Source organism: Macaca thibetana, chromosome 13 (assembly GCF_024542745.1).
Source record: "Macaca thibetana thibetana isolate TM-01 chromosome 13, ASM2454274v1, whole genome shotgun sequence".
In the NCBI taxonomy this organism is placed as follows: Eukaryota; Metazoa; Chordata; class Mammalia; order Primates; family Cercopithecidae; genus Macaca; species Macaca thibetana.
In genome coordinates, this window is record NC_065590.1 from 86,967,160 (window position 1) to 86,979,929 (window position 12,770).

Below are 12,770 nucleotides of genomic sequence, written 5' to 3' on the forward strand. Positions count from 1 at the left end.
ATGCTTGCATCCTGTTTTTACAAAACTAGGATGATAGGAGCAGAGATTGGTTTTCACGTTCCCTTTTCATGTAATAACCTGGAATATTTGTATTGTATCATTTCCCTTCCCTATTACTGTATTCTTAGTATTCCTTTTGACCTCCCTCATAACTAGGAACATTTCATGGAACACTGGCATAACCAGAACAGTTGATGAGATTGTGTGGAATTTTTTTCTTTCCTAGTTATGATTTAGAGAAGTTTTAAAATTTAATGGGCAAGATATATTAGTAATACGTCAACATACCAGTTAAATTCCATGTGAATTAAGAGAAAGATTGTATGGGGTCAGTTTTAGGGAAAGCTGCATTTGAGCCAGACTTTGAGGGATTTGTGGGATTTGCACATGAAGGGATAAATGGTAAAGAGTTGTCCAGGTGTTTTTGTTTTGTTTTGTTTTGTTTTTGAAACGGAATCTTGCTCTGTCACCCAGGCTGGAGTGCAGTGGCACAATCTTGGCTCACTGCAACCTTCGCCTCCGGGATTCAGGCGATTCTCTTGCCTCAGCCTCTCAAGTAGCTGAGATTACAGGCACACACCACCCCACCCGGCTGATTTTTGTATTTTTAATAGAGACAGGATTTTACCATGTTGGCCAGGCTGGTGTTGAATTTCTGAGCTCAGGTGATCCACCTGCCTCAGCCTCCTAAAGTGCTGGGATTACAGGCATGAGCCACCACGGCTTTTGGAGAGTAGTGTAATTGGCATTAGCTTGAGTGATGGCTTATGCTTGGTTGGTATGGGAAAGAGCATGGGCTTTGGAGTTTTGGTAGTATTATGTTCTCTACCATTTTAGTAGCTTTGTATATTAGGGTAGGGAAATTGGCCAAGTAATGATACAGTATCTACTTTGCTGGATTGTAGTGAGAATTATATATAATGTGCCTGGTACAATTTGTGGCATAAAATGGGGCGCTCAATAAAATTTCTGTTGTTATTCTCTTTGGGGGAAGGTTGTCTGATTAAAAATTAGTCTCTAAAATTTGTACCCATTTGGAAATAAGTTTTTAGGAAACATTTTCATACACTAGTCAAAAGTATGGTTGAGGAAGTAATAAGTGAAATTAAGTTTATATGAAGGCTTGGACCCTAAGTGAATAAAGAGTAACCCCCTTTATAAAATTGCAGTTTATAAATGTTTTAAAACAATTTTTGTCCAAATTGTGTAACTGACCTTCAAGGCCCAGCTTAGATACCATACCTGCCTTATGTGGCTTTCTGTCAGACAACTATATGTATTTTATTAAACTTCATTTTTTTCTAACCACCTAGCATTTTTATTATGGAAGCTTTCAAACACGTAGAGAGAATAGTAAGTATTGTGAACCCTTGATAGCTACCATCCGTATGCAACATTGTGTGAAATCTTATTTATACCCATATTTTACTTTTTGAAGGAGTATTTCAAAGTAAATCCCAAGCAATATGCCGTTTCAAGCATAAATGCTCTCACTGATGAGGACTTACAAAAACCAAACCCAATCCTCTTGCTAGTATCGTAACTAATAGAATTCCTTACTGTTATCTAATACTCATTCTATATTTGAGTTTCTCTAACTTTTCTCAAAAAAAGTCTTTATAGCTGGTTTGTGAGAAGCAGGATTCAAACAAGGCTTACACAGTTTTTTTTGACATTTAGTCCTATACCACAGTGTATGTAATCTGCTTCCCCCCTTTCAAAATTTTATGTCATAAATATGTATTTGGATCAGTAGTTTTATTATAATATTAGATTGAAGCTTAGTGTTTTTTGAAGGCAGTTCTTCATATGTGGTGGTACTGTTTCATATTACATTACATTATGAGTCATATAATGTCTTACTCCACTATTAGGATGATGTCACATTTTAAATAATAAAATAATTCAGGAATTCTAGGCCAGGTGTAGTGACTCATGCCTGTAATCCCAGCACTTTGGGAGGCTGAGGTGGAAGGATTCCTTGAGCTCAGGAGTTCAAGATAGGCCTGGGCAACATAGTGAGACCCCATCTGTACCACACACACATGCACCCAAAATTTAGCCAGGCCTGGTGGCACCTGTGGTCCGAGTTACTCAGAAGGCTGAGATGTGAGGTTCCTTTGAGCCTGGGAGGTCAAGGCTACAGTGAACCCTGATTACGTCACTGTGCTCCATGTTGGGCAACAGAGCAAGACCCTGTCTCTTAAAAAAAAAAAATTATAATGTATCTTTGACTTTAGAACCACTTTTTAAGCCAGGCACATTTGCTCATGCCTGTAATCCTAGCATTTTGGGAGGCCAAGGCAAGGTGCAGATCGCTTGAGTTCAGGAGTTCAGGACCAGCCTGGGCAACATGGCAAAACCCTGTCTCTACAAAAAATGCAAAAATTAGTTTGGCATAGTGGTATGCACTTGTAGCCCCAGCTCCTTAGGATACTGAGTAGAAGGATCACTTGAGCCCAGAAGTTCAAGGCTGTAGTGAGCCATGATCAATGCCACTGCACTCCAGCCTTGGCAATAGTGAGACCCTGCCTTAAAAAAAAAAAAAGTACCAAACCCCAAAAAACCACTTTTTGTGTTACGTAAAGTTTTCTAAAGCTTGTCATCTTCATTTCCATCTCAATTATTTGACCTGCTTCTTTCAGGCAATACCTAAAGCATCAAAACCCAGCATAGATTGAGGCCGTTTAGTGTGTAGATCTTCTCTAAGTAGTATATTTTTCAAAATAAGGCAACTTTTCTTCAGCAGTATTTTGATTCTTCAAATAAGTCAGTTGAGACGGTGCCTTATAAGATGAGAGACTTTTGTAAAGGCCCAAATATATGGTAATTCCCCTTTCAGAGAATTTTAATGGAACAGAAGTCTTATATTTGCACATATGTAGATTTGTCTAAATGATGAGGTTGGAATAAAACATTTAATTAAAATATTTGAGCTTTGAGCTAATAGGGTCTTGCAAGGAGATTTTTGATTACTGTAAGTCTGTACATTGACAACACTAATTTTTATGCCAAATTTCATTCAAAACATAAAACTTGACTTTTTCTTATTATAGTTGAGTCAGTAATACTATTCTTTGTTATAGAGTTTTTTGCCTTGCTGATAAAGCAAGCAGAGGTAACTCCCCCATGAAAGTATTTGGACAAACTAGAAAACAGACTGTTGATGTAGCCCTTGGTTGATCCACTAGCTAAGTGACTTGTTCATCATCACTAAAAAATTGTATGATTCAATGTATGCCCTCAGAAAAATAAATTTCTGTACTGTTGGTGTGAATAGTAGAAACTTTGTTAAATCTTTGAAGGCTAATGGTCTGCTACAAATACCTAAACCTGAATTTAGATTTACTTTTGTCATGTGAATGAGAAAAGGCGTTGCTAAACAAAAAAATTTTGTTGGCGGATTTGCAATAAAGTGATTTAATTTGCTGAGCAGAAGAAAGTACTCTTTAGGAATTCAGCACTTGTTTGTTTGCCATAGATACCACTAATGTTCAACGATTATGTTCTTTAAAATCAGTCCAGCTGGGTGCAGTAGCTCACACCTTTAATCCTAACAATTTGAGGGGCTGAGGCAGGAGGACTGCTGGAGCCCAGGAGTTTGAGATCAGCCTAGGCAACATAGGGAGACCCCTGTCTCTACAAAAAATACAAAAATTAGCCAGGCGTGGTGGCGTGCACCTTTAGTCCCAGATACTCCCGGAGACTGAGGTGAGGGGATGCAGAGAGCTGTGATTGCTGAGAATGCACCACTGTACTCCAGCTTGGGTGATAGAATGAGACTTTGTCCCCCCCCCCCCAAAAAAAAAAAAAAAACAGTCCAAGGAGGATGATTACGAAGAATATGTCCTAAGAAGCTTAAGTCACTCTGTGTATTGACTTATTTGTGACTCAACTAGGTTTTTATGTAATTTTGTTGTCTTTGTAATAGATACAGTCTCCAGGCTGTAGATGACAGACTTGGAGAAGTAGTGCCCATGTGAAGTTGCAATCATTAGTCATTTTGTGTTGGTAAATGTCTTCAACAGTACAAAAAGTCTAAGGCAAAGCCTTGTTCATTGTCCTTATGTTAAAATGAGCATTGTATATTAATATATGAAGACATGTAAATAGTCACTATCCAGATACTAATTGATTTTATGATCGAAATTCACATTGCATAAAATGTTTTTTTTATTCATTAAATGTTGAACATTTGACATAGCTAAGACAGTCACTAATCCCTTTGACCCCAGAGGTTAATTTCTACTATGGCGTTAATTTATAATTATAAGATTATAAAAGTGTGATTAGTACCATGTGGTGGTACAATGGTTTAATACCATATATTGTATCTCCAAATGCTTTCCCCACCTATTTTTAATGGTAGGTATATGGTAAGAAGTTGGACCAGATATCCAGGAATAAATAATATTTTTAATTTAAAAAAATTTTTTGGGAGACTGGGTAATTTGTAAAGAAAAGAGGTTTAATTGTCTCATGGTTCTACAGGCTGTACATAAAGCATAGTGGCTTCTACTTCTGGGGAGACCTCAGGAAACTTAGAATCATGACAGAAGGTGAAGCGAAAGCAGGCACCTCTTATGTGACTGGAGCAGGAGGAAGAGGGGGGAAGGTATTACATACTTTTTAAACAACTGGATCTTAGAAAAACTATCACAAGAATAGCACCAAGGGGATGGCAATAATCCATTCATGAGAACTCCGCCACCATGATCTAGTCACCTTCCAGTAGGCCCCACCCCCAACACTGGGGTTTACATTTTGATATGAGATTTGGGTGGGGACACAGATCCAAACCATATCTCAGGGTCTCACTATGTTAAACTCCTGGGCTCAAGCGATCTTTCTATATTGGCCTCCCAAAGTGCTGAGATTACAGGCATGACCCATCCTGCCCAGCCAAAACAGGTAACTTTTAATGATGTAAATGTCCTATATTAATGCATTTTTTTTGGTTCTTTACACAAGCTATTTATCAATTTTTTGGCTTTTGTTTTGTTGTTGTTGTTGTTGTTGTTGTTGTTGTTGTTGTTGTTTGAGACAAGGTCTTACTCTTACCATGGCTCACTGCAGCTTCAACCTCCCGGGCTCAAGCGATCCTCTCATCTCAGCCTCTCGGGTAGCTGAGACCACAGGTGTGCACCATAATGCCTAGCTAATTTTTAAATTTTTTTATAGAGATAGGTCTCCCTGTGTTGCCAAGGATGGTCTTGAATTCCTGGCCTCAAGCGATCCTCCCACTATAGCCTCATAATGTGTTAGGATTACAGGCATGAGGCACTGTGCTCAGTTGTTGACTTTTTGGATTATGCACTAGTAAATAGGAAAACTATCACTGAGTTAAATCAAGTTGTTATATGAGTACTTCACCTATTTTTCCTCACATCGTTAGTAACAATCTGCCTATAGAAAAATTAGCTAATATTGTTAAAGTTTAGAATGAGCAAAATAAGACACTGTCATTTCTTTTCTTTTGCTAGGAAACAGTCATAACCTCAAAAATGACTTTTTAATTCAAATATAAGATTATACTGGGTCTTGGCCAAAGAAAAGTTTCTGTCATATGTTTTCTGTGTTGGTAAGTTCTAATTATTTATTAAAGAAAATAATATTGGAGATTTGAGCCTTAATAATGCAGACCAAAAAAAATTGAAGATAGAATTTATACCCCAAGCAGTACATGGTACCATAACTCCTGAATACATTTTTTTCAAAGAAACAGTGAAATAGTATATAACCAGTTGCTAGTAGGTTCTATTGCTTGTTGGAAAAGATCTTTCCTCCCTAAGATTTAATCATTCGGATAAAGTCACTAAATTCATATCCAAATTCTAACTTTTTTATTGCCATCAGATGACACCAGCATTTGTAGCTGTTTAAGAGACAGCAGATTGACGTACTTCAGAAATTTAGGAGTCCCACTTAGTGGCATATGGGCAACTGTCTCCCCATCCCTTCAACTTTATTATAGTCTGTATGGTGATTATTGCATGGAAGTTGGAAAAGTTATTTGTCTCCCATTGTCTTGCCCAATTTCTCCTTCATTCTCTTTCTCATAATTGAAATAAACAGTAACACCCTAAACAGAAAAGCCAAGCTTAAGTCATGCTGGTGGGGTGGGGTTTTTTTTAAGTCTTTTTACTATGACTACCCTGATTATTGAAAGATAATAAAATCACCTCCATTTAGATATGATCCGTAACCCCCAGTTGTTGGGGGCAAAAAAAAAAAAAAAAAAAAAAAAAAACTCTAGTAGTATAAGTGAAAAAGTTGAAAGCAAAGCCCTGATGCTTAACTTTCGGTATACTCATATTTGGAAGTGGATTTTGTGTATTTGAGTTTTGGGGAGCAGTCAAGAGAGAAAATGAACGAGAGCAGAGGTCTGCAAACTGTGGCCTGCAGGCCAAATCTGACCCATCACCTGTTTTTGCATGGCCCACTCTATGGGAATGGTTTTTACATTTTTTGATTGTTGGAAAAAATTTTAGAAGAAAAATTTGTGATACATGAAAAACACATGAAACTCAGAATTTACAGTTTATCAAGTTTTATTGGGACATATCTGTGCTGATTCATTTTGGTATTGTCTGTAGGTGCTTTCGTGCTACAGGGGCATAATTGAGTAGTTGCAGCAGAGGTCATATGGCCTGCACAGCCTAAAATGTTGACTCCTACACTAGGGGCATTATTTATCCCAACAGTAAGAATGGATCCAAAGAGCTTAGAGACCTCTCAAAATTATCCAGAGGTTCTTTAACTTACATGACCTCATCTATTTGGACCACTGATAAAAACCTGAAAGTAAGCAAAAAAGGTAAAGCTCTAGTGCTTACTTTGACTCTTGAGAAAAATTCGTGTCTACTACTGATACTGTTTTTTTCTTCTTTTTTTTCTGCTTTAGATACTGGTTTTAACAGTTTTCTTGCGTTTGCCTTTTCCCCACATTGACTACCTTCTTAGTAACCATGGCTGTTAGATTAGAGGTCTCTGCATAATTTTTCTCTTTGGGGGGCAGCTTTAAGGCTGCTGGCCAAAGCTCAGTCACTGAAATCTGAGGTTGGTCTTGTATTAAGGTCCGATCTAGCACTTTATTTTAGCTGTTACGGATAACAGTAACCAAGGGATTGAATATTTCTCCTTAAAATTAGTGTGCGTTTTCTTAGACATTTACTTTGTGAAAGTTAAGTCCATCTTTAAATTCCATTGGTAACTTTTACCCTTAGTAACTGAGCGCAGCCCAACTCCTGTTCCATACCATGAGGGACCACGTGGCCACCTAGGAATCAAAAGTTTCTCATCCCCTATCCTTTCGTTCTATTCCCAAACAGCGTATTTATTTTCTTTTTCTCTCCCCAAGTTGTCTGAACAAACCACGTTTCTGTGAGCCAGGGCTGTACATTAGCAAATCCCACTTCTGACACCAAATGTAAGGCTGTAGGATAAAAACACAGTTTATCCTACTGTACCCTTACAATACAGATCACTTCTGTGATCCCACATGTATTACTTGATATGCTATATCAAGCAATCTGTCCTGCAGCAAATTCTCCAGTGGACACCAGCTGGATGTCCTCTTAACTCATTTCTGACCCTGTCTCCCTGGAGAGAGCATCAGCTCCCACAGACTGAGGGCTTGGGCCTATAAGACTGTCCCTCCACTTCAGATTCCAGTCACAAGTCGTAGGTTGTTACCTAGATTTCTGACTGCCCAGCTGTAAATCAGGTGTCCCTCTAACCTTCTTTGGTCAATTAATTTGCTAGAACAGTTGACAGAACTCAGGGAAACACTTTACTTAAATTTACCCATTTATTATAAAGGATATTACAAAGAATACCGTTGAGAATAGCCAGATGGAAGAGATGCATTAGGATGAGGTTTGGGAGAATGGGGCAGGCCACTCTCCAGGAACCTCCAAGAGTTCAGCTATCTGTAAGCTCCCAGAATTCAGACATTTTGGAATTTTGCAGAAGCCTCACCTCATTACATAGGCATTAAAATCCTTGGTGATAACTAAGTTTTCAGTCACTCTCTGGAAGCGGGAGGGGGAAGTGAAAGTTCAAACTCTCTAATCAAAAGGATGGTTCCCCTGGCAACCAGCCCCCAGTCAGTCAGCTCATTAGCATGCAGAAGACACTCATTACTCCAGCAATTCCAGGGATTTTAGGAGCTTTTTGCCAGGAAATGGACAAAGGCCAAAAATACATTTTACAGTATTACAGTTTCAGCCTTTATTCTAAGATGGTATTTTCACCAGGTGTAAAAGTCTGGATTGGCACTCCTTTCAGCACTTTAAAATCTTGTGCTTTATGTTCTGGGCCCCGTTATTTCTGGTTCCAAGTTAGCAGTCATTCATATATCATTGTTCCTCTCTATGTAATGTGTTGTTTTTTTTCTGGCAATCTTCAGGACTTTTTATCTTTGATTTTCAGTGTTTTTATAATGAGTGTAGGTGTAGAATTGTTTGTTCTTTCTTATCTATCCTCGTGTTCACGGGATTTCTTGAATCTGTAAGTTTGACTCTCACCAAATTTGGGGGGATTCTGGCCATTGTTTTCTTCAATATTTTTACCACCCTGTTCATTCCTGGAACTCCAGTTACATGTAAGTTGTACTTTTTGGTATTGTTCATGTGAAAATTATACATTAGGTCATTCTTGTAACACCCAACTAAATCAGAATCTAGGGTCCAGAGGAAAAAGGCACTTGAGCACTTAACATCTGATCCAAAAATTAAATTTTCAACAAGAAAATTTAATTTCCAGCTATAGAAATGGCCCACTGTAACCCTGAGACCTGTTTTACCTAGTAGCACCGGAAGCAACTTGCCACTACTCTGAGACCAGCTTCATCTAGTCAGAGCTTGCCAGTTCTCAAAAGCTGCTCTGGTACCAATCTGTCAAAACAGTCTGTAACGTTTCTCTAATAACTTACACTCTTCTCTTTGTTCTTCAAACATACCCAGGACCATCCAGTGTGTATACATATGCTCCAAATTACATTATTTTCCTTTTTTTAATTTTTTATTTTTTTGAGACGGGGGGACTTGCATTCTGTTACCCATGCAGGAGTGCAGTGGCACACTCACGACTCATTGTAGCCTTGACTTCCTGGACTTCAGGCGATCCTGCTTGGGACTCAGCCTCCCAAGTAGCTATGGCCGTAGGCATGCCCTGCCATAGCAGGCTGATTTTTGTATTTTTTGTAGAGACATTGTTTTTACCTATGACCAAATAGGACCATATGGAGAACATAAGGTCTTTTTTTTTTTTTTTTTTTTTTTGAGACAGGGTCTTGCTCTGTCACCCAGGCTGGAGTACAGTGGCACAATTATGGCTTACGGCTGTAGCCTTGACCTCCCGGGCTCAAGCGATATTCCCACCTTAGCCTCCCAAGTAGCTGGGCCCACAGGCATGCACCAACGTGTGCAAAGCTAATTTTGAAATTTCTTGTAAAAATGGAGTCTCGCCATGTTGCCCAGGCTGATCTCTTAACTCCTGGGCTCAAATAATCCACCCACCTTGGCCTCCCAAAGTACTGGGGTTATAGACATGAGCCACTGCACCTAAATTAGATTCCTGCTTCCTAAATACAGCATTTTCAATTTAGAGAGTCATCTCTGTTTTATTTGGCTTTGACATTCTATAGGTCACTGAAGCTCTGTTCATTTTTTTCCCACTATTTTCCCATTCTTCAAATTAGAAATCTTGTTGATACATTTTCAAGTTCATTGACCCTTTCTTTTGTTGTTTTACAATCTGCTAAGTGCATCCAGTGTAATTTTAAAATATTTTCTTCTGTTTTAGAATTGGTTATTTTTGTAGTTTTTCTTTCTCTGCTGAAGTTTTGCATTTGTTCATTTTTTTTTTTTTTTTTTTTTTTTTTTTTTTTTTTTTGAGACGGAGTCTTGCTCTGTCACCCAGGCTGGAGTGCAGTGGCCGGATCTCAGCTCACTGCAAGCTCCGCCCCCCAGGTTCACGCCATTCTCCGGCCTCAGCCTCCCGAGTAGCTGGGACTACAGGCGCCCGCCACCTCGCCCGGCTAGTTTTTTTGTATTTTTTAGTAGAGACGGGGTTTCACCGTGTTAGCCAGGATAGTCTCGATCTCCTGGCCTCGTGATCCGCCCGTCTCGGCCTCCCAAAGTGCTGGGATTACAGGCTTGAGCCACCGCGCCCGGCCCATTTGTTCATTCTTTAGGAGCATATTTATCTTTATATCTTTGAACACAGCTATGGTAGTTGCTTTAGGATTCCTGTCTGCTAATTCTAACCTGGGTCATCTTGGAGTGGTTCTTTATTAATTGACTTTTTCCATTAGGTCACATTTTCCTTTTTTCTCACCTGTCTAGTAATTGCAGATTGTATTCCAGACTTCATGATTAATGTATTGAAGATGCTCTAGATTCTGTTGTTTCTTTGGAGAATATGGAGGGTGTGTGTGTGTGTGTGTTTGGTTTTTTTTTTGCTCACTGTAACCTCTGTGTTCCAGGTTGAAGTAATTCTTCTGCCTCCCGAGTAGCTGAGACTACAGGCGCGTGCCACTGCACCCAGCTAATTTTTTTGTGTTTTTGGTAGATGCGGGGTTTCACCATATTGGCCAGGCTGGTCTCAAACTCCTGACCTCCAGTTATCCACCCACCTTGGTCTTCCAAAATGCTGGGGTTATAGTCATGAGCCACCACACCTAGCCGAATGCTGGGTTTTGTTGGGACTCAACCTCCAAATTTCTGTGACTTTTGTGGTGGTCAGCAGTAGAAATTTCTGCTCAGTTCTTTTAGCCTTAAGTGAGCTCCTTGGAGTCTGTCTCACATATGTGCAGTTCAGGTGTCATCTAAAAATCCCGGTGTAATTTATACACGGGACATGGTGTGTCCTCTCTGGGATTCCCTTTCTTACTTTCCAGCAGCTCTGGTTGCTCCAGACTCTGTCCTTTGATTTTTTCAGGCCATTAAGGCTGGGTTCTTAAGGACCCTTCTTCCACATCCAGGCCTTCCCTCAGGCAGAAATGCCATTTAAAAAAACAAACAACAACAACCAAACAAAAAATCTTACTCTGTGCTACTCCTTTCTTTAAAGGGTAGACTGTTCTCCAGTTTCTGGGCTTTAATTGTTTTTTATTGCCTTCACATAGTTGTTGGCACACAGAATAATTCAAGAACCCTTGACCTCATGTTTTTCCATAGGTTTTAAGGTAGGTTGCTGTCATGAACTGTGGGAAAACCTGTCTCCATAGAGAAATCAGTGCTTCCCTTTCTCAGATCATGCTAATACTAGTCATAACAGCAATATAATAAAATAGTTGAAGAAGTCTGTTTAAACATTTCTTTGTACTAATTTTTGTTTTTGTTATTCAACAGGTTTGATCTGTGGATGAAATGAATCATGATTTTCAAGCTCTTGCGTTAGAATCTCGGGGAATGGGAGAGGTAAATGTTTACAAATACTAAGAACTTACACCTCACTTTATTTTGAGCCATTGGAACTTAATTTGTTTTTTTAACCATCAACCTTCCTGGAAATAGTGGTCATATCTTCCAAACTATGTGGAGGGGTTTAAATTTCAGATTGTACAATTCTATTGTGATTTTGGCTTTAAAAAAAAAAAACTTTTAGCAGTAATTTTTAGTGTGATTATTTGTGTCTAGGTGATTTGATTGACTTGGTGAGATAATTTCTTATATTTCGGTAATGAACTGTAATTAGCTTTGCTCGAAAAAAAAATCTAGCCTTGTTCTGCTGTTTTATATATGTATGCTGTGTTTACTTTAGTCATACTTGTTTTACTATTCTCCCTTCCAAAAATCTCTTGTTCACCCAAAACTGTTTACTTAACAAACTTCTAATCTTCTACAAGACTCAGCTGTGATGTATCTATTGTCTAGTTGCTATCTGCCATAGAATTAAGCACTTCATCTGACTTCTAGTTCTTTATACAGTCTTTTATTATATTGCTGGTTACAGTTTGTTTTACACTTGTCTCCCCTATAAATTATTAGCTTTGAATGCCTAGCATAGTAGACACTTTGCATTTCTTAATAGATTTTATCATTCTTGTTAATCTGTTTTTCTTTGGGGCACCAAAGTTAACCTCATCATTACATATTTTAAGGCATCAAATACTTAGTTTTTCATATAGCTAATGAATACTTAGAGAACTTTGATTATGGAAACTCTTGTGGTGACATCTGTATTTTGTCATGTTCTGTACTACTAACATAGACTTTGATAATAGAAGATAACAGTGAACAGACCTAAGATGTGTAATTAACTGCTTGCTCCTGGAGATTATTTTACCTTGGTAGAATAGAGACCTTCATGAGACTCACTCCATCCAATGCTGTGCTCTTCAGATGCAGAAAAGAGTCCAAGTCTCTCCTTTGGGCCACAAGAGGGCACCCTGCAGCTAGCTAACCCTCCCCTTCTTCAGAACAGCGTTTTCCAAAGAGTATGTCATTTTCAAAGGACTGATTTAAGGGTGAGTTAAGGTGCTTAAGCTTAAGTATTGCCAAAATAAACTTGTTAGACCAGTGCATAAGGTAAAATTCTCAGCCCTAAGAAAAATTGAAGAAACTGGATTTTTTTTGTTAAACAAAATCTATAGCTTCACTGCAGTGCAATATCTGGTTAGGCATTATTTATGCTATTGGCAAATAAGAGGCAGATGAGAAGAGCTTTTATTCTTTCCTGGCCACTAGTTTTCTTTGGTCTTTAAAAAGCAGAATAACATATGTTAAAAGCAGGGTTGAACAGTGCTTCAACCTTCTTGTCTG

At 38.6% G+C, this 12,770-nt stretch overlaps 1 protein-coding gene across 13 annotated transcripts in view; it reads left to right on the top strand.

Annotated features, from left to right (window-relative positions):
* PUM2 (pumilio RNA binding family member 2) overlaps window positions 1–12,770 on the top strand; it is a 106,695-nt gene that overhangs the window by 12,554 nt on the left and 81,371 nt on the right. For 11 of the 13 annotated variants that reach the window (XM_050754172.1, XM_050754180.1, XM_050754168.1 and 8 more), the window contains exon 2: window positions 11,358–11,426. In XM_050754172.1, coding sequence (XP_050610129.1) covers window positions 11,376–11,426 — 51 coding nt within the window. In that variant the 5' untranslated portion in view covers window positions 11,358–11,375. Of the gene's footprint in view, window positions 1–10,186; window positions 11,427–12,350; window positions 12,476–12,770 lie in introns of those variants that run through there. The other 2 variants (XM_050754175.1, XM_050754174.1) reach the window with 1 other exon arrangement.